A 22,381-nucleotide genomic window follows, 5' to 3' on the forward strand; every position below is an offset into this window, starting at 1 on the left:
TCTGTCTATGCTACGTGATTCTGTAAGAGCAGTATGTACTCTGTAATCCCTTCTGTAGATTAGACAATTTTTATGTTTCTGTATGAGAGATCAGGTAATATTCCTTGACCTAGGTTATTTCTACCTAGCTTAAGAGTCACAGCTTCTTTGCCACTTTAATACCATCTTCAGATGGATTTCCCCCTCCTTGTGCTTTCTATTGAAGGGCATTTAAAGTCTATCTCCCACGTATGCCGCTTTGAACTCATGGTAATCCTCCCAGTACGTTCAGTTTTGCCATTTTTAATACAGATTTAACTCTCTACTTCACACATTCAAACACTTTCCAGGGCCAGGGGGCTGCAGCAGGCTAGACCAAGTATGCATGGGTAATAAGGAGCCACAAGGAGTGACCCAGCTCTTCCCAGACATGCAGAAAATTTTACACCTGGCCCAGACAGATCATCCAACTTCTCATTACGAAGAATCTCATGGCATTCAATGGTTGGTAATTCATCTTAATTTGTCAAAAATGTTCTGTAAGTCAGACGAACACATCTGAGAGTTACATATCCCAGAAACTGTGCAAAAGTTATTTGTCTATCTTTCCTCACTTTCACTGAAGGAAAATGAGAAGGGTGGTGAGCTTGTGGGAGCAGCAATGAGATCTTTTGAATTCAAGTACCAGATTTTCAGGATCATCATCACCTCCCACCCATATACAGTGAAGTCTGAGATTTCTGAATGGACGCATTGAACTTCTCCGTCCATTCCTTGAAATCTATGGACCTTCCTTGAAGCCCATTGGATTCTCCAAGATTGTCTCCTTGTCTGTGGAACTGCTTGTCTCCTAAGTACAGCTCATAGATCCGGAACTAGAGGTAGTCCCCTCACTGACAGGGAAGTGTCTGAAATGCCTGTTTATGAAGAAAAATTCTATAATGGGACTGGTAAAAAAAGTATTGCTTTTAACATACTATTCCAAATACTTGTATAAATATTGTTATATAATAATGTTATGCAGATAATTTTATAAACTGCTATTTCTCACTTATAATTCTAACTCCTAATAAGTTATTAGAATATAAGTTATTGGGCTGGAGAGATGGCTTAGCGATTAAGTGCTTGCCTGTGAAGCCTAAGGACCCCGGTTCGAGGCTTGATTCCCCAGGACCCACGTTAGCCAGATGCACAAGGGGGTGCATGCGTCTGGAATTCGTTTGCAGTGGCTGGAGGGCGTGGCACGCCCATTCTCTCTCTCTCTCTCTGCCTCTCTCTCTGTGTGTGTCTGTCGCTCTCAAATAAATAAATAAAAATTAAAAATTAAAAAAGAATATAAGCTATATATTTTAACATAAAACTATAGTAGACTAATATTTATGTCAACCAATTGATAACAATGGCATAAGATATTTAAAGCAATCATTGCATTTCTAAGCTTTGACATAAATGTATCAGTCTTGAAACTATATTTGTTTCAAATATAGCTTTTTATCTTACTGGCTTCCTGAGGTTTTCATAAATTTGGTGAAATAAACTTCCACCTGACCCTGAATATTATTGAACATCAATTATTTAAAATTTTCGTTTTGAAGCAGAAACTGCTAATATGGATGCTGGAAGCTTAGTGGAGTATGAGTATTTTTTTAAAAAGAGATAGCATCTTACTTAAATATGCCGGCCCGGAAACGCACTTTTAAAGCATCACTTCATGCAATTTTGCTTTCGTCCCTGTGGTTATCACACTTTTTGACAGGCCCTTTTCCTTTGTCTCTGTGGAGGATATCGAAACCGCAGGCCGGGAGTTCCTTGGTGGTTGTCATGTCTGACTGCTTTGCAAGAAGCAAACTCCTAAGCAAAGCTTCCCGGGTGGGTGGGGCACTGAGTGGGCAGACGTGCCCTCACCCTGCGCAGAGTGCTTACAAAGCCAGAGAGTCTCAAACCTGCTGCACGGAGCTCCCGGGAAGCCCTCAGCCCCAGCCATCTCCCCCGATGCTACAAACAGTTATGCTCCGTCCATTCGTGACCGGACTTTCAGGCACGTTCTACACGGCAACATAATTCAAGGGAAAATATCAATAGAGCTAAACGACCCCCAAGTGTGACGGACGCATGCCACTTGGAGTCGCAGTCTGCGCCCTCAAGACGGTCGTGCGTGAGATGGCATGCACGCTGGCTTTGCAGGCCTGACGGTGGAGGGGGCCTTGCGTTTACCCCACAGATGCCAGGGTTCCCGGGCACACAGGCGTGTTGGGTGAGCAGTAGAGACCTCAAAGGACCCCGTTAAGAGGAGCGCCCAGCTGTTGCTGAGAACAGTCCACGGCGGGGTGGTCACCAGAAAGAAGGCATCTGCAAGTACCAACCCCCGAGCTCGCCACCGGCGGCGGCGCAGCGTCCTCTCCCGTCCCCTCCCTCCGCCCGGAGCATCCTCTTAGCCCGGGGCAGCGAGGAGAACTTCCGAAAGCAAGCAAGCAAACAAACAAACAAAAGGCCACCCCCTCCCACGAGTCCCTCCAACTCTCGACCTTTGCGCTCCCCCACCCCGCGCGCCCGCTGCAGCTCGGGAATGTTCATGGACACGGTGAGCACCGAGCCCCGGCCCCGGGCGGGCGGCGCGCGCTGACGGAGCCGCCGTAGGTGGGGGGCCCCGCGTCCCCGCCCGCGCCCCGGCCCGGATCCCCGCCCGCAGCCGCCGCCGCCGCCGCCGCCGCCGCCCCGCAGCCCGCGGGCACCATGACCGCTGTGCGCGCTGGGGTTACAGGTTGGTCACTGCCGCTGGTGCCCGGGAGGCTGCGGTGCGGCCCGGCCCCGGGTGTCCTGCGCAGGAGGCCGGGTGCAGAGCCCGGGCTGGGCCCGGGGACACTGGGTGTCACCGGGGCTGAGGGCGACGAGCGAGGGAGCGCGCCCCAACCTCCGCGAGGGGCGCAGGGGAGGGGTACGCAGGGACCCGGAGCATCCTGGGGCGGGGGTTGGCCTCTGCGCGCGCCGCAGGGCTCTTGGCCTGGCTGGATGGATCTGGGGCCTTGCCCAGCCTGGGCATCAAGCAGGTGTTGGGGGTGGGGGAAGCAGGTGGCTGGATGGGGGACTTTAATGGCAGGGTGGCCTGCTCTGACCCCCCGACCTCTGCTCAGGTCAATCCCTGGATGAACAGAGAATTTAGGGGCAGTGCTTGGCTAACAGTTTACGAGGTGGGGGAGGGGCTCTGGCCTGGTCCCATTCCCCAAGACTGTCGCTTGCCTAATATCCCACGTTGTATTAACTGGTCCATTTGAGCGGCTGTCATTAGGGTGCTCACACTGCAAACAAAGTCGTGTCTTGCCAAGGTGACATCACCTCGTTACTGAACCTTTACAAGCCCAGCCTCAGTAGAGACCCCATCCCTGCCTAGAACCCGGATACTGGGATTATTTCCTTTTCTACAATGCTCCTTTGACGACCGGGTAATGCTTCTGAACTCAGATCCTAAATTCTCGAAATAAACATCACAGGAGAGGTTTTTAAGATCCAGGCACAAATTGTCAAGGACTGTATTGTGAAGGGTGTGTGAACATGAACACACGTGAACACACACGCACACACGCACGCGCGCGCGCCTTGGAAATTCCGAGTCTTAATCTTGTGTATGTGTGCTTATCCAAAGGGTTCATTGGTTCAATGTCTCTGCTGGGAAATGAGAATTAAAGACTCGTGATTTGTTCTTGTGTTGTAGTTCTTGGAGATGACCTCTCAAAGGGAGTCAAATATTTAACAGGTGGCTATGATTTTTTTTATATATTAAATATTATGATTTCTGTTTTCCTTGTCCCAGCTATGACTTGGTATCATTTGTGAGAGAAGTTTCTATTAGGAAAATATGCCACAGGAGTGTTTGTTTGTTTATTTCTTTATTTTTATTACACTCAAAGATTTGTTCAGTAATCTAAATAAGAAATATGGCTTCTCAAACCTCCAAGGCCTCGAACATCATTTCTGAGATGGTTCTTGCTATTATGTGTGACTTTCTGTGTTGGATTTTTTGATTTTTTTTTTTTTTTATGTGTGAGGATGTGAGTAGGCCCGTTGTGTAACACAGCACACGGATGGAGGCCAGAGTACAAAGTCAGGCCATTTGTCTTCTCCTCCACCTGCGCTGAGACTGTGTCTGCCTTGTTTTTGCCGACCTGCAGTTCCAGGTTCTCCTGGATCTGCCACCCATGCCACAGATGTATCCAGATCACAGGCGCATGAGTTGCTTTGCGCTGGGTTTATGTGGGTGCTGGGGAATCAAATTTGGTCTGGCAGGCTTGAGAGTATGCGCCTTTAACCGATGAGTCTTCTGTAGTATATTTTTGGACCTAGCCACAGCTAAAAATCAGATAGTGAGGGGGGAAAAAAAAAAGAGTCAGGCTTTGGAGAAAAACTATAAGGTTAAAAAGGGCTATTGGATTCCCTCACTTGTTCATAGAAGATGTGACATCTTTGTAGAATGGATGAGCTGTATTTTTTTAAAAAAGATTGTGCCAAAACCCCTATAAAAATTGAAATCATATTGAGAAATGGTGACAATATAACTTTGGATATAATTTGCAAAATACTTAAAACAGAAAAATGTCTACTAGGAAAAACATGCTCTTCTCAACAATATCATTTGCCCCCAGCTCAGTGAACTAGAGGTTCATGAAACATTTTCTTTTCCTTTGCTGGTGGCATTTTCTGTATGGTTTTCCAGTTGTTTCTTTCCTCTTGCCCGCACATACTGTTAGTGTGGAGTGTATGCGTGTCTGTATATGTATGTGTGCATCCCTGCAGATACAGAGACATATTTATTAGACCATTTATCATTGAGGCTAATATCATGTTAGAATTCATAGCCACATAGATTTAACATTGGGGAAAAGGGTCATATGTGGATTTCAAGTTTGTTACAACAAATTCACATCTCAACCATTGTTTCCTAATAAAATCCAGACAATGGATCAGGATGTGGGTATTCCTTGAGGAAAAGAGATGGGCCCAACTCCTAACAATGAATGTGAAAGACATCTATCTATATGAGCAGTTGCTCTCACAGTGAGAAGACCTATCTTCTTTTTTTTCTAGGGGGAGGGGCTGGAAATTATGATCACGAGAGTCAAAAGATTATGTTACCTCCTAAAACTGCATCAACCTTTCAGAGTTTGGCTGCCCTACTGTAAGATTCTTATCTTTCTGGAGTAATTTCCCAAGCAGTTTAAAACATTCAAAGCTTGTTCTAGGCCAACACTGTGATTTTTAAATATGTTTTGAAGTTTTAGTAATCAAAGAGGATGCTGGCCACAGAAGGAAGGGGGAAAGGTGAATAAATACCTATAGTCATTTTTACAAACCTATAACAAATGATGGAAATATCTGTGCTTTTTTTGCAGTCTTCTTAAAGATGGGACTTTATCTAGCTCTGATGATCATTATATCAAATATAATATTTATACTGTCTTCCATTAATGCTTTTCATGAGCACTTAAAGTGTTTTAAAGTGTTTCTATGCAGTTTTCTTACTTAAAAATTGTTTGATCCTATAATACTAGACTGAATGAATATAATCTCATTGACATAAGCACTGATGTCATAGAATATTTGATGTTTCTACTTTTTCATCACTATAAACAATGTTCTGATAGTCATAGTACATTAGGTTCAATTTCTATGTTATCTCTTTTATCATTCTTTTCTTAAAAATCCTTTACAATAGTATTCCTGAAAAAAGTAGTATCTGAATGTTTGAATGTTGATGAATATGTATATGTATACATATGTATTTATATATAATATAATTTTATATTATTTATATAATCTCCAGACCTAATACAAATATATCATTTTTTATTTATCCACATATACTTTTAGGTTATATTTCTAAAAAACTTAAAATTGTACTTTTGAAAAAGATACACCATATGATGTTGATGTAAACCTTACAGTTTTAAAGCACATGCAAATCTTTCCTCTTTTATGGGAATAAAAGAGAATAAAATAATAACTTGGGCTTATGACTTTTGCATTCCATGAAGTCTTGATCTTTAGCAAATTTAGCTGAAAGATATACAGTAAAAATGCACTTGTTATAGGAAACCCAAAGTGGTAGTACTATAAGCATTTAAATCTGGGGGGAAAAAAGTACATACATTCAAGGTCACTTAAGTAATACAGCTTTGGAGTTAGCTAATTTTGATTATGCTTTGCTATTCAAATATATGATGAAAGGAATTTATATGGTGAGAAAACAGCATCCATAGTTGAGGAATAGGAGGAATTTCATTCTTAGAGCATAACAACCAAGGTGGTTTGGATCAGTTTAGTAGAAAGTGTTTAGTATACAACATCTTTTCTAAAAGAATTGCAAAAAATCAAAGTTATGTGAGAACTTCCTAACATTGGAAGGATAAAGGCTAACATTGCAGCCAGAGTATTGGTAGGACAGACGCTGGACTTCTGAAGCAAGTACAGCTAGACCCAATGGAATATGCTCAGCTGGCAGGGCCTGACCTCAAGGCTCTGGAGTTGGAGCAGGTGCAGGGCTCCAGGGAGGGAATCAGGGTAGATTAGATGAACAAGAGGCCAGATCCCTGCAGCCAAAGAGACACTTATGGGGAGATCAAGAGGGAAAATTATCTCTAATTATGCAAAGGAAAGAGATGAAAGGAAGACTTTGTTTGTGGAGAGGATGGTATGTCTGGAAGACATCCAAAAGTGACATGCACATGTGTTCTTCCTGACCAAGAGAACAGCGTAAATGGAACACAGCCATGTTTCAAAGTGAAATAAGACCATTTTTTTTCCTTTTAGATTAAAAAAATCCAAATGTGCAGATTAAAATAGGTCATACATGCCAGGAAAAATAAAGCCCAGCCAACGTCTAGATAAAGTGTGGTGAATGATTTGAATTTGAAAATAAGAAGGAAAAAGACCCACCAGCATTCTGATCAAATTTTTAAACACTAACTAAGCACAAATTTTATAATCCTCTCCAAAATTATCAGCAACTAGTAAAATATGCTGAATATGTGTAGCCCTGAAAATTATCACAGGGCAATTCTCTTACAAGTCAAAATTTAAGACATAAAAATATACATAAGGCTATCAAAAGTAATGAGACTGAATTGTGTAAATATCAAAAAGTTAAATGAGGGGGCTGGAGAGATGGCGTGGTTGCTAAGGCACTTGCCTGAAAAGCCAAAGGACCTTGGTTTCATTCCTCAGGAACCCCGTAAGCCAGATGCACAAGGTCGCGCGTGCATCTGGAGTTTGTTTGCAGTGGCTGGAGGCCCTGGCACTTCCATTCTCTCCTCTCTCTCTCTCTCTCTCTCTCTCTGCCTCTTTTTCTCTCTCAAATAAGTAAGTAAAATAAAACATTTTGAAAAGTAAAATGAGGAAAAAATGTCTTAAATTAATAAAAGTTGCTATATTTAATTTAAAATATTTTATTTATTTATTTCAGACAGAGAAAGAGAGAGAGAGAGAGAGAGAGAGAGAGAGAGAGAGAGAGAGAGGAAGAGAGAAAGAATGAATGGGCACACCAGAGCCTCCAGCTATTGCAGATGTACTCCAGACATATGTACCTCCTTGTGCATCTGCCTTATGTGGGTCCTGGGGAATCAAACTGGCAACATTTAGCTTTGCAAGCAAATGCCTTCACTGCTGAGCCATCTCTTCAGCCCCAAAGTTACTATTTTTAATAAAATTCTAAGTACAGAATCCCTACATATTTTAATTATTATGACATTATAGAATGTGTATCTGAAAGCATTATTATAGTATATTGGGGTGGAGAAAGACATACTCTTAAAGATTTAGTGTCTTCTTTTGACTTTATGTGCCTAACAGGGCATTCAGAGTGAACATTACAGCTTAATAAGAGTGACAAAAGAGGGCTGGAAAAAAATGGCTCAGTGGTTAAGATGCTTGCCTGGAAAGCCTAGGGACCAGAGTTCCATTCCCCAGAACCCATGTAAATTCAAATGTAGCATACTCTTCAAGAGTTAGTTTGTAGTAGCAGGAAGCCCTAGCCTGCCCATACTCATTGTGTCTCTGACTGCCTCTTCCTTTCTTTCTTTCTCTCTCTCTCTCCCAAACAAATAAAATTAGATTTTTTTAAAATGTGACAAAAGAAAACTACATAGAAAAAGAAAAGATAAATCTCGAAAAGTGAAAACATGAGTGAATTAATAATGCTACAAATCAAAGAAGAAAACCAGGGACTACACTTCTGCAATCCATGTTTGATGGGCATATACTCAATGTATATAGTGACGGGTTCCAACTTCTTACAGACATACCATTCTTTGAACATATTCACCATCCATGCTATTTCCTTCTTCCATTTCCCCTCTTATTACTCTCACTAGTTTACTTCCTTTCCATGGTATCACTTCTACACACACACACACACACCTATCTATCTACCTATCTACCTATAGATATGATACAGATATGATTTTATGCATTGATGTACAATCTAGGATCCACAAACGAGAGAAAACATTGTCATGATGAATGCAGAATCTATTGTATTTTGTTTAATAAGATGAACTACATTTGCATCCATTTAAAAAAAACATAATTTCATTGTTTTTATGGTTCAATAAAACTCATATATATATATGTATGTATATATATATATATGTGTGTGTGTGTGTGTGTGTGTGTGTGTGTGTATATGTATATGTATATACACACACATATATTTGACATTTTCTGTATCTTTTTGACTATTACTCAACACATTGGCTGGTTTTATAACTGGCTATTCTGAACGGCACTGTGACAAATATTGATATGCAGGTATTTTTGTGGTATATTAACTTAGTATTCCTGGATTATATAGTAATTTTAGCTTTACATTTATGAGGAATTTTCAAACTGATTTTCATAATATTCCCACCAGTACTGTATAAGATTTCACAAAACTATCCTCCCCAGCATTTTGCTGCTGTTTTCTTAAAGACTGCCATTATGACCTGGGTGTGATAAAATCTTAATACAGGTTTAATTTCCATTTCTCTGATAGATAAGGATATTGAACAGATGTTCCTGTTTGTTTGTAACTTGTGATTTATCTTTTGATAATTATTTGTTTATAGACTGGGCTGTTTGGCTATTAGTATTTAGGTTATTTTTTTGTACTTTTGTATATATTCTAGGTACTCATCCTCTGTAGGATGTTTATTAATTAACAGTAATCTGTAGCCGATATCAGAATGATAAGCAATAAGAATGATGAACAGGGATACATGAAGGAAGGTGATGGAGAAACTGTATGATCAGATGAAAATGATGAGCTGCATTGCAAAAATATTTCAGCAAGAACAAAATGATAATACATTTTGTTGTTCAAAGGAAGAATATGTAACAGAAGGGTGGTATGTCAGTTACCTTCTTATTGCTGAGACAAGGCACCCGACCAGAGGCAGCTCACGGAAAGAAAAGGGTTTAATTCATCTTATAGTTCTGGAGGGCAGAGTCCAGCACGGCAGGCCAGAGCAAGAAGCCAGTCACAGTGCAAAACAGGGAGCAGAGAGGAAGAGTAGCGTCAGTGGCCCAGCTATAACAAACACCTCAAGGCCCTCCTCTCAGTGGCATACTTCCCCAAGGAAGTCTCCATCTCCTGAAGGTTCCATGATCTTTCCAACAGTACCACCTGCTAGGGACTGAGTATTCAGACACTGGATCCCTAAGTTCCCATTTCATATTCAGAGCATCACAGACGGGTTAAAACTTAATCTATGTCCACACTTGAGAGATTCTGGATAATTTTTTTCATGTTTTATTTTTGTCTAGCTAAAACTAATGAGGTTAAACAGTTCATTTTTTTCTGTGTTATTATTATTATTTTATTCACAAGTGCTTAAATCCACTTATCTCTTCTGGATTACAGAAAAAAATTAAATTGAATTACTTAATGTTTTTGAAAAGTATAAATTAGGTAAGCTTATATTAGATAAGATACAAATTTGTATTAGACAAGATATGTGATCGATGTCTTACAGTTGAACAGGCTATTATAAGATTTGCCTAAAACAAATAAACCAAAAAGCATAGATCATGTAAACTTGGGATTGATAGTAATATTTCAAACATGGGAAGATGGAAAGTTCTTTAATTCATCCCACCAAGAATCAAAGCACAGAGATGAAAAAAACATGTGCTGCAAATAAGAGATTAAAATAAACATAGAAATTTCTGGTTTGGGGGCATATCTCCATGAATTATCCTTGCCATTTCCCTCAGTTCAATACATGTCAATATTTTTTTATTTGATTTAATCTTTTTAGTGGGTGTGGTTGTTTGAATGTAAAATGGCCCTATAGCCTCAGGTGCTTTGATCCTGATTAAGCTTCCTATTAAAATCTCCAGCAGGCAGACTGTGCTGATAAAGGTGTCACTGGTGGAGATTTTCAGTCCTGTCCTAGGTGTGAGTTCAAAGTCCATTTCTGTTTGCTGCTGGTGACTGTTGTTTCTCTGCTATGGATTCACAAATGTTGTGAGTCAGTTTCTTCTGCCATGGTGATGCTTCACCAGAATCTGTGAGACTGAAATAAACCCTTTCCTCCCATAAGCTGCTTCTGGTCAGGTGTTTGTCTCAACAAGAAAAAAAGCATCTGCAACTGTTTGTATACAGATATTTAGGTATCCTTCCTTCTAGTATTTTCAAATGTAATTTATTTTAGTTGATTCTCATGAAGCTCCTTCTGTATCCCAAATTCCCTTTTGCCAAGCTTGGATACAGGGTGAGTTCCAGGTCAGCCTGGGATAGAGAGATCCTCAGAACAACAACAACAACAACAAAGCTAGGTGGTGTGGTGGTTCACAGCTTTAATCCTAGAACTCAGGAGGCAGAGGTTGGAGGATCGCTGTGAGTTCAAGGCCATCCAGAGACAACATAGTAAATTCCAGATCAGCCTGGGCTAGTGTGAGACTCTACCTTGAGAAAACAAAAATGAAAAAAAAAAAAAGAAGAAGGAAAACCATTTTGAGCTAGGGTTGTAGTTTAGAGGTAGAGTGTACAAGGTTCTGTGTTCAATTCCCAGTATCATGAACACACACATACACAAACATGCACGTATATAAAAGCATTTACTCAGTTTTTTCACAGTATCCTCTTGATAGTAGCAGCTAACTAGAATCTAACATCTGTCACTGGGCTAAATGGTAAGAAACCATGAAGGCTCTGGCATTTCATGAAGGGTAAAAGAAACTTTAGAAGCCATTCTGAAACAGGAAATTGAGGTTCTTATAAATCATATGATCAACTTATGATTTTTAGTGTTGGCATTCTTTCCTTTACATTTTTATACATTTACATTGTACTAAAAATAAATGTAAAAATATTTAAAAAAATAAAACTTAACTAAAAATATTTCCTTTTTAAGCATAGAGAGGTTGGCTGATTAAATATTCTGGGTAGAGGCTGAGAGAGGCTCTTTATTGTCAGTGTGCAGCCTTTCTCACTTTGTGATCAGTATGGGATTGAAAGTCCTTAACTTCATAGAAACAGTGAGTAAGATGGTGGCTTCCAGAGAGTGGACAGAGGTATTACTGATCACTGGAATAAAGTTTCAGTTTCAAGTAAGTTCTAAATGTCTGCTGTGTGACATTGTCCCTGTAGTTAATATTGGGTACCTAGAAATCTGTTAAAAGAAGAAGGCTCATGTTACATGTTCTTACCACCCTAAATATATATATTTAGACACCTGGGCCTTAAACATACTAGGTCAGTACTTGACTGCTGAGCTATGGCACCAGCAGTACTTTTACTTTCTACTTATTTGTTTAACAGGGAGAAGGAGGGAGAGAAAAAGAGAATGGGCACTCCAGAGCTCCAGCCACTGCAAATGAACTCCAGATGTATGCTCCCCCTTGGGCACCTGGCCTACATGGGTCCTGGGGAATTGAACTTGGGTCCTTTGGCTTTGTAGACAAACGCCTTAACTGCTAAGCCATCCCTCCAGCCTTATTTTTACTTTTTGTTTTGAGACAGGTTTCACTAATTCATCTATACTAGCTTTGAGCTGACTCTATAGGCAAGGCAGGCCTTGAATTTGCAATCCTTATGCCTCATCCCCTCTTCTTTTACTGTACTATTTTAGTTCAAGCACGTTTGGTGGCAAGATAAAGGGATGTTAGGACATATAGTTTATCCTTAATTGTTTTAACAGACCCAATGTTTTTAAATATCAAAGAAAATTTACTTTTCACAATTAAAAATATAACAATCCTTAATGAATAACCACATTGTTTTCGTATAGAAGAGCCAGGGGAAAAAATAATATACTGTCTTTTTTCAGAATTCAGAAATAGACTCAGCAAAAGAAGTCCAGATTCACTTTCTGCTTCTAATCAGAATATGGACAAAACACAAAGAGAAGAGTTTATCTTTGGAGGTGGCCCTTGGATATGTGTGGCTGTCTGTGTGGTCACTTACCTTGGGTGGCCTGGCAGTCCTTTTGGAACTGGCAGCATGTAACATTCTATTTTTGTAGAGCTACATCTGATTTAGTGAGTGTCAAGACACACATGAGTAAGTGTCCCCAGAGAAACTGCATTCAGAGGGGGGTGAGGAGGGAAAAAAAATGGGAGGGAGGGAAGAAGAAAGAGAGAGAGAAAAAAATAAGAAAAATCAAAGCATTTACTTTCCTACAATATTTGACTGAAAATCAACAGCAAGCCTCCTCAAAACACTCAGAAAACACGGGGAGAGAGAAGGGAAACAGTTCAGTGTGACCCTTGGGGATCAAAATTTCCAGTGTGTCTGAGCTCTTCTCTCATTCTGTCTGGCATGTAGCTTGGGTAACAGGACTCCAGGCTGTGTTTCTAAAGAGACCCTTCCTCTGCCGGCTGCCTGTCTTTCCCCCAAACACGGAGGGATAAGCAGGAGCGAGAAAGGTGCCTCCTGTTCCCAGAGCCTACTTGGAGGGAGCTGCAAAGGCATGGCGTTGCTGCTCTTGAGGCAGCCATGCTTCAGCTCAATTTTTCTGCATAGACCTGGGGGAGGCAGGAAGTCAGTTTCCCATCTCTGTTCACTCACCAAGGAATCCTGAAGGGTCCCACCGACAGAAGGCTTTGGAGGGCAAATTATCCAGAGGAGCAGAATTGAGTGGTAGCTTAGTGCATACTCTGCGACTCTTCCTGTCCAGCTGGGTGCTGACCTTCTCTAAACCTGTTTTATGATAACATAGAAATAAGAGGGAGGCTTGCCTCACTGGGACATAGAGAGAAGTCAATGAACTTTTCCAAACAAAGCACTGAGCCTCTTATACAGTAAGTTTTCAGCAAATGTTAGATGTAAATGGTTTAAACGTAGAATAATTTCGACTTGTTAATTAAAAACATTATAACAGCATCATTGCCAAACATTTAAAGGTATAGGAGTTCTTAATATTATTAGATAAAAAATTAACTCCTCCTTGGGCTGGAGAGATGGTCTAGTGGTTACAGCACTTGCTTGAGAAGCCTAAGGAGCCAGGTTTGATTCCCCAGTAAACACGTAAGCTGGATGCACAAGGTGGTACATGAGTCTGGAATTTATTTGTGGTGGCTGGAGGTCCTGGTACGCCATTTCTCTCTCTCTCTCTCTCTCTCTCTCTCTTTCTCTGCTTCTCTCCCTCTCAAATAAATGAGTAAATAAAATAATTTTAAAAACTGAAATCCTCTATTTGTTGTCTCTCTCTCTCTCTCTTCTCTCTTACCTCCTGCCTTTATTCTATCCAGTCCAAAATAGACATGTACTCGGACCCTAAATGACTGTAATTGCTGGGGGCCTGGGTATGTTTGGATCTACATTTTAATCAGTGCAGTGAAGGTAGCACTGAAGTCTACATCAGAGATGCTAAGAGCTGGAAAAGACAAAAATAGAATGAAAAAAAAGAAATCATTCTTAAGTTTGTTTCCCTTCTAAATTATGTGCTGGAGTTTATGGACCATTGCTTTCCTCGTGACATGATCAAATCCATAAACATTTTTGGAGCTTCAGGAATATTCATCCAATTTCATTGCCAGAGGTCACTTGAAATATTATCTGTTGCTGACACCTCCCAGGCTGCAGAAGTGCTTCCTGCAGACTCCTCACTGTGAGGTGATTCTCTCTCCTAGTTTACAGAGAGGAGCTTGCCACCTCCGGGAACCTTCCAACCCTTCATTACTTAAAACTTGTAAATGAGACAGTTTTATTTTATTTAATTTTATTTTGCTGTGGAATAGACAGCCACTTCTTAGTAACTGCTAACTGATACTTTTTTATTTACTCTGGACTTCTCTCAAGAACAAATTATAAAGACATTTTAGTATGCCTTCCTTGTATTTTCTCTAAATTTTAACCACAAAGGAAGGAAAGATTTAGCTACACATATTCCTCTGACAATCTCCTATCAAAGCTGGCGGGACAGAGAACATGACAGGAAAATGGCTCTGCCCTGGCCTCTGGGTTTTCAGTCTGAGCAGTGGAATGGACTTTTCTCAATAAATCCTAGTGCAACCTTTGCAGACAGACACACATTCCTTTTGCTCTGTATCATAAGGACAATCTATTTTCCAGGTCTATACTTCTAGCACATTCAGCTAAGAACTTATGAAATGAAAGCTAATTCTAAGAAAGAAATCTGTTACATTAAAAAGTGATATTATCAGACAGGTATAAGTAAATGTGTTTTCTCTCTCTTTTTTTTTTCTGAAATTTAGAGAAAATGTGATGAAATATACTAGAGCATTTCTATATGATTCATCTTAAAGTTAAAAAGTATAAATACCTGAGAAATGGTTTCAGAAACTAAAAAAAAAAAAACTCATTAGATCTCTTTGATGAGAAGTTTGGGCATTCTTTCAAGACATATAATTGACATTTCTAATAAAACTATGGTGGGAAGAACTATAAGGTAATCACATAGTAAAGGTGGATTTAATATCAGAAGAAGAGAAATGTCTTACAATTTTCACAAATAATTGATGCACAGAGAATATAAATCCCTGAGGTTGTGTGATTAAAGAATGTTCAAGAAATAGCTTTCATTTGCTGTCTGTATAGCATACTTAATTTTTAATTCTGTAGTTCTGCAAACTTCACTTTCTTGATCTACATTCTGGGTCATATTTACCAGTAAGTTCACTGGTTTGTAAAATAGTTCTTGTAAGAAGGGAATAAGATAATGTGATATATACTTAAGGCAGGAACTGGTGCATAATAAACCCTCAGTAAACAATCCTGTTTAAAATGGCCTGTTTTAGCACAAGAATAAACAAAATAATTTGGAAGGAAATCATCCAATGAGCTCTCATTTTACCATGGAAACGTTCATGTCTCCCATAACATTTCATTGTGTATGAGTTTGCATGTTTTTTTTTGTGTGTGTGTGTATCTGTTGGCATGTGTATATGCCATTGAAGCTACTTGCCTATAGATAATGCATTCTTACTGGGAAATAACTTGTAGTTTTACATCAAATTTGTCTTTAGTACTTTTCCTTAAATGATTTTGATTGTAAAAAAAAAAAAAAATCAAAGGTGATAATTGAGCTGAGATTGCTGGGATTCTGGCTTGGGAAAATGTTATGTCCCAGTAGCCAGATGTAGGGGTGTAAGAGGTAACATCATGAAGAGAAAGAGGGAGAGAGAGAGAGAGGACATGAGAGGGATCATGCAGGTCATGGTGGTGGTGCCCTGGCAAGACAAGCAGATGATCTGGACTAGAAGAGAAAGGACTGAGCCACTGAAGACACAGTAGTGGGACATGTCACCAAATAGGTGGAGGTGAAGGAATAGAGAGAGGTTCAGCTATTGTTTGGAGATGGGAGGAAGGTCCAGTGTGCACAATTCAGTAGGGAAGATGGATACTGGTTAATAGAAAATGAAACAAAGTCATGGGTGTTTACCCTAAGATAAATCGTGGCATAAAATTTCAGATGCTGTATGTATTCACTAGCAATGCACATGTCTTTTTGTCTAGAAGGCAAACTGGTAAAGAAAACAACTGTCTATTGTTTCAGAATCAGTGACTTTTTCCTATTCCAGCACCAGAAGCAACTGTTTCCTTTTGTCCAAGTGTTCACATGATGACTGACGTCCAGTTTGATAATGAAATATGTATGTGGGAGAAAAAGGTCTTACTCCAACATCATTCTTAATGGCTGGTTGTTTTGGGTCCTGTGATCATTTAAAAGTAAACAAGGGGGAAAGAGAGATATTTGAAATTATAACTGAGATTTCACAAATCAACCAACTAGTGACATCAGATTCAATTCTCTCTCCAAACACAAAATGACTCTTTCCTCATGTGTAAATTCAGCATATATATATATATATATATATATATTGACAACGAAAGTAACAATGTTTTAGGAGGGTAGGGGCTTGGGACAGGGTGACATCAAGAGCAACATGTAAAAAGAGGCGATGGGAGCCCAAATACCAGACACTTTCCAAGTGCTGGCTACATGTACCCGTTGAGCACATAAGATATGAAAGCCCATGAGCGGTAGATGACCAGAAAAGAGCCATGGGGCTTCTAGTCCAACACCTTTAGGGACTGTGCACCAGCTCACTAGCCTGCTCCCATTCTCTTTCACTGTTTTTCCATTATTTTACTAGGTGTCTCTGGTACAATTCCAAATTCGTTGCCCTGGGTCACAAGAACCTAAAATCTTCACCTGGTAGTGGGGAGTCTTCTAAACCCGGCCCTTTATCCACTATCAGGATACTTCTGGATGAAACAAACAAGAAAAAAGAGCAGATGATAGCACAGTGTGAAAGCAGCCATTAAAAAAATTTTTTTTGGTTAATTTTTATTTATTTATTTGAGAGAACAGACAGAGAAAGAGGCAGAGAGAGAGAGAGAATGGGTGCACCAGGGCTTCCAGCCACTGCAGACAAATTCCAGATGCGTGCACCCCCTTGTACATCTGGCTAACGTGGGTCCTGGGCAATCGAGCCTTGAACCGGAGTCCTTAGGCTTCACAGGCAAGCACTTAACCGCTAAGCCATCTCTCCAGCCCAGCCATTTTAAACTAATGATGCACAGAGAGCTATGTATACAGCAAGGTGTGGTAACACACCTTTCACGCCAGCACTTGTGAAGCTGAGGTAGGAGATCATCTTGAGTTTGAGGCCACCCTGGTCTTACAGAGTGAGCTCTGGGACAAACTGGGCTACAGTGAGACCCTGGCTTGAAAACCCAGATAGAAACACAATAATGTGTATGGAAAATAAAAGACCCGAAAGAGATCTAATTCACATTCTATTGACAAATGAACAGCTCAGTAAAGAAGACCCAGCGAGGCAGAACATACCTGACAGATGCCTTGTCTGCAGACCCTGGCTCAATAGCTGACAGTGTTGTACCCAGTCAACACTTGGAAAAAAAAAAAAGGGTTGAATCCCTAGAAATGGAATTCCTAGTAGCTTTCACATTTGTCTCTCAGTTTACACAATTTTTCTAATTTCCCCTCAACAAGCCCATCTTGTCTGTGTTGGTGGAAATACAATAAAAATGGAAGTGTCTTCTTCTAACTTAAGTTGAATTTTAAGTATTTGAAAAGTAGGAAGGGTCTAGACAGCGAGCTGTGCTGGCACATTGCATGAGTCTCATTTTGCCTGATAGCACAGAGGAATTCTGAGAATCCACTCTCCCATGAATCTTACCCAGGGCGGTTAGGTAGCACTAGTGGTAAGCTGTAGAGGAATGAGAGAACCACACGATAGAGGGATGGAGAGTAAATACACTGTGAAAGGGCCACTCTTTAATCAATCAACTGCCATAACTCTAAATTAAACATGTTGTGTTAGTTATGTGAGGAGCATGTAGCAACTGGGTGTTCTATGAGGGAAGAGACTGAGCATTTTAAAATATCATCCTATTTATTTATTTATTTGGTTATGATAGAGAAAGATCGAGAACGAGCACCCCAGGGTCTCTAGCCACTGCAAACAAACTTCAGACACGTGTACCATCATGTGCATCTGGTTCATCTGGGTTCTGGGGAATCAAACCTGGGTCATTAGGCTTTCTAGACAAGCACCTTAACTGCTTAGCCATCTCTCTAGCCTGAGACTGAGTGGTTTTTATTTTTAACTCAAAAATAAATCCAGTTTACTTACCAATGTTTGAGGTGTGTGTTTGTGTGTGTGCGTGCGTGTGCACGTGCACACACGTGCTCAATTGTGCAACAAGCGTGAAAGCACTTCAGATAACAACGATGGTTCCTCTATTGAAGACAGGAGTGTAGTCTGAGTACCCTATCGGAGGCTGTAATTCAACATTTGCTTTTCTGCATTTTCTCCACAAACTGTAACAAGGATGTTGAGTATCTCAAACCATTCCATGACCAGTGCAGCTGAAGTTGTGTACCTAAGTGATGCAAAGAGCAGTTGTTGGTGTTGATGGGCTGGCAGTCATAATGACCCCTAAGTGAATGCAAATAAACTAATGACTGCTGTCTTCTTTAAGGTGTTTTAGAATAACATAGGTGCCGTGAGTTTATTAGGGTGAGGTTTCCCTTATGTAGACCTTTCTTCTCAAATATTAAATCTTTCACTCACAAAAAATTTACATACAGACAAACACTGTGAGTTAAACTGGCTGATTAAGGATAACTAGGATGGACAGCAAGGAGGACACAGATGGATGAAAGACTTCAAGTGGCTAAGAAAGGATGAAGCATGGAGAGTTTTGGTGTAGTTAGCCGGTGGGCATGAGGATGAAGGGAAGTGCAGGTAGAAGCAGTGGGATTCACCTTGAGACAGAAGCTTAAAGGAGCAGGCGCCTCCCAAGTGCCAACGGTGCCTTTCTGCTACACAGTCTGTGGATGGGGCAATGGATGGTGAGAATGAGTGAGTGCATAAATAAGCAAAGGAAAAGCACGTTGAAATGTCCTGGGCTCAGGAGTGTTCATATCAATATTGCGAATTATTTTTTAAAACCACTGATAACCCATGCATATAGGATATATTTTATTTGTATCTTCTTCAATTTGTCAGTATTTAAACAGCCTATTTCCTCCAATAGAGATCATTCTTCGTCTTCTTGGATAAATATATTCTTAGGCATTTTATTGTTCAGTAGCTGTTGTAAATGGCATTGTTTTATGAGTATTTTTTTTTTCACATACGTGGCTGTTATCACATAGAAATGCTACTGGTTTTTAATCTGTTGACTTTTGCATATAATGGTTTTAGTGAATTTGTTTATGTCTGGCAAATTTTCATGGTGGAGTTGTTAGGACTCCCAATAGAATGTCATGCCAACTGGCTGGGCGTGATGGTACATGCCTTTAATCCCAGCACTCAGGAGGCAGAGGTAAAAGGATCACTACGAGTTCAAGGCCACCCTGAGACTACATAGTGAAATCCAGGTCAGCCTGAGCTAGAGTGAGACCCTACCTCAAACATAAACACACACACACACACACACACACACACACACAAATCATGCCATGCCATCTTGAAATCTCTCTTTTCTAACTTGGGCAGGCTTTTTTTTCTCTTTCCTAGTGTCTCAGGTGAGCAGTCCCAAAACTGTTGAATATTGATGTGTAGAGTGAACATCCTAGCCTTGTTCCAGACCTTACAAGCAAATGTTAGCTTTCCCCCATACAGTGTGATGTTAAGTGTGGGTTTATCATGGATGGTCTTAATCATGTTAAAGTGCATTCCTTCTATACCTAATTTTACAGTTTTATCATGTAAGGAAGTGAAATATTTTCTTCAGTTTTTGTCTATTGAAATGATTACATAATACTGACATGTGATTTTTTTTTTTTTGACAGATAGAATAGGGTGTTTTTAAAGTTGATAGAAGAGGGAGAGGCATTTTCTTCAGTGGTATATTCACAGGATATATATTCATGCCCCTGTAAACTACCCCTCAAACATTCTCTTATATAGAAAAAAGTAAACTTGTTGGGTCATCAAAAAGATAATAATAAGTCAGTCCAAGGGCTTAGGAGATAGAATAGTGGTAGCGCACTTGAGTTTGATCCTTGATACTGAAGTAAATCAATCAATAAATAAAGAAGTAAATAAATAAACAGAAGAAAGCTCAAAGATGAGATCCTATGGACAAAGAGGGTGCCTATTAATCAGAATGATCCACACAGAACAAAGATTAAGAAGAGGAAAACCTCATCACTGAGCAAAGGTGCAGTGTGAATGGGCGTGGTCCTTACGCTGCACGTGTGGGATCTGAAGCACTTATTGAGGGAGGACTTGGGACCTGAAAGAAATGAGTGAAGCAGAAGGAGGCACCATCCGGATCAAGCAGCCGGTTGAATTTTCAGTCACGGTGATGGGAGCCCCGGGTCGGAGGGATCATAAGGGAGAGGCAGCAATCACGCACGCCCCAGGCACATAGCCAGTCAGCAGGTAATGAAAACCCGAAAAACATGTAGACATTTAAGCTGCTATGTATGAAAAAGAGATGAACTGGAGGAAAACATGCTATACACCATCATTTAGAAGACAAAAAAAATAATCAAGATTTTAATACTGTGCCTGGGAATTCCAAGGAGAAAAGAAAAAAAAACAATGACCCACAACTCACAGTTTAAGAAAAGTGAATAATTTCATGTTTCCCCTTTATTTGGCATGTGTGGTGTATGTGTTTGGGGGTGGGGGTGCTGTGTATTTGTGGTGGGTGCGTGCACATGCCTCTGTCACCCTTTGTGTGCTCACCTGCTGAGGCTAGAGGCCACCCCATCTCTCTCCCACCTGCTTTTATCTGACACTGGTTTTCTTACTGATCACAGCACTTGCTGTTTTCCTCGGGTTTCTATGAATTTCAGGTCTCTGCTGTCTTATAGGACTGGGGTCACAGATACATGTGGCCATGCTGAGCTGTTTACGCAGGTCCTGGGGATCCAACTCAGTTGCTCTCTCAGGTGTCTTTAGGCTCGCATTTCTGCATAGGAAATGCTCTTAACAACTAAGCCACCTCTGCAGAGATGTAATTTCATTTTCATTTGCCAAGAGAGGGCAGAAATGAAATAAGACATGTATCTGCCTATATACATATATTAAAATTGCTATCACAGATCAAAATCTGGATTTTTGCCATTTATAGCAAAGAGCAATGAACCTGAGCTGCTGTATGCCATTTCTGAGGAAGATTTACCCATGAACATATTTTAACAATGCAACCTGTCCCGTTGTTGAGGTACTTAAATAGTAACTACTTCTAACAAGTGCGAAACAGCTGTTGGAGGTCATGCTTTTCAGACTCAGTCTTATGACAGGACCATTCTGGAAAGAGAAAAAAGAAAAACCAGTATTGGTTTATCCATACCTAATAATGAAAAGAAAAAGATACACAGAAGCAACTTCCGACCAAAACACAATGCTTACCTGGGATATTTAAATATCTCTTCTGGTTTTTCTCAGGGGGATAACATTCTGTTGTGTTCTGTAATACTGTGCCAACATCCATGAAGGTATCCAACACACAATGCACAGGAAAATTCTTACAACCACTGTCTCAACTGGACGTCAGCATTCCTCATAGGCTTTTAACTCAAATTCATTTTGTTGCTTGATTGTGTCACATAATATTTAATATTAGAAAGTTAGTCAAACTTTGGGTATTTCTGGAGCTACCTGGTAAGCTTTAATGTATGAGTGGGTTCTTGGGAGTTTGAACAGATCATTTTTGGGGCTCTGTCTGTTTCCATGGCACGTTGGCAGCAGGTAAAATGAGCATCAAAGTGAGTGACAGCTAATGTCATTCAATTATAGTTGCGCTGTTTTGAAGGATCAAATATAGCCAAAATGAGTGTCTTTTACACAATAAATTATGTATGTTTCTGTAGATAAGTCAATCAAAAGTTTATTTTGCTTCAGGTAGCATGTGGGTAATAAAAGGCACGTGGAATTCATTTGTCCACCAGCCCGTGCTGGCTCTTGGTTGACTATCTGCCTTCCACTGTGAGGCCACTTTTACTTCACCCTTTGTGTGTGTCATCTTGAAGGAGTTCCAAAAGATTTTTTGAAACGAGTCTTTAGAGGAGCAAGAGGGTGTCATTCAAGAGGCACCTCAAATTAAAGCTTCCAGATGCATCCCCCTCCCCAACACTAATAGGCTTCATTTGAATATCCTGCATGCATTTACATGGGATGTCAAGAGTTCCTAACTCCAATCATGTAAAATAAAATTAATTAGGGGGAACTACTGCAATAAATAAATAAATAAATAAAAATTCTGTGTTCGAGCAATGACAGTTTGGAAATACCTAGCACATTTCAAAAACAAGCACTTTGCTTTCTTATGGGAATAAGAAGGCTTGGAAGAGATCCCACGTCAAGTGCATTGAGGAGTTTATAGAGAAGTGGACCCTCAAACACAGAAATAAGGCAGTTTAATAGTGACAGGGCCCCAAAGTGGATAGCCTTCTCTTGGCTAAGGTCAAGAATTGCC

The 22,381-nt window shown here is 40.3% G+C and overlaps 1 protein-coding gene across 2 annotated transcripts in view; it reads left to right on the forward strand.

Annotated features, from left to right (window-relative positions):
• Positions 1-1,883: 1,883 nt before the first annotated feature.
• The window catches only part of Nalcn (sodium leak channel, non-selective), a 332,253-nt gene continuing 311,755 nt past the window's right edge, over positions 1,884-22,381 (forward strand). Inside the window, exon 1 of one of the 2 annotated variants that reach the window (XM_045146251.1) lies at positions 1,884-2,560. In XM_045146251.1, the coding sequence (XP_045002186.1) occupies positions 2,546-2,560 (15 nt within the window). In that variant the 5' untranslated portion in view covers positions 1,884-2,545. Of the gene's footprint in view, positions 2,561-2,693; positions 2,741-22,381 lie in introns of those variants that run through there. The other variant, XM_045146252.1, reaches the window with a different exon arrangement.

This window comes from Jaculus jaculus, chromosome 3 (assembly GCF_020740685.1).
Source record: "Jaculus jaculus isolate mJacJac1 chromosome 3, mJacJac1.mat.Y.cur, whole genome shotgun sequence".
Classification (NCBI taxonomy): domain Eukaryota; kingdom Metazoa; phylum Chordata; class Mammalia; order Rodentia; family Dipodidae; genus Jaculus; species Jaculus jaculus.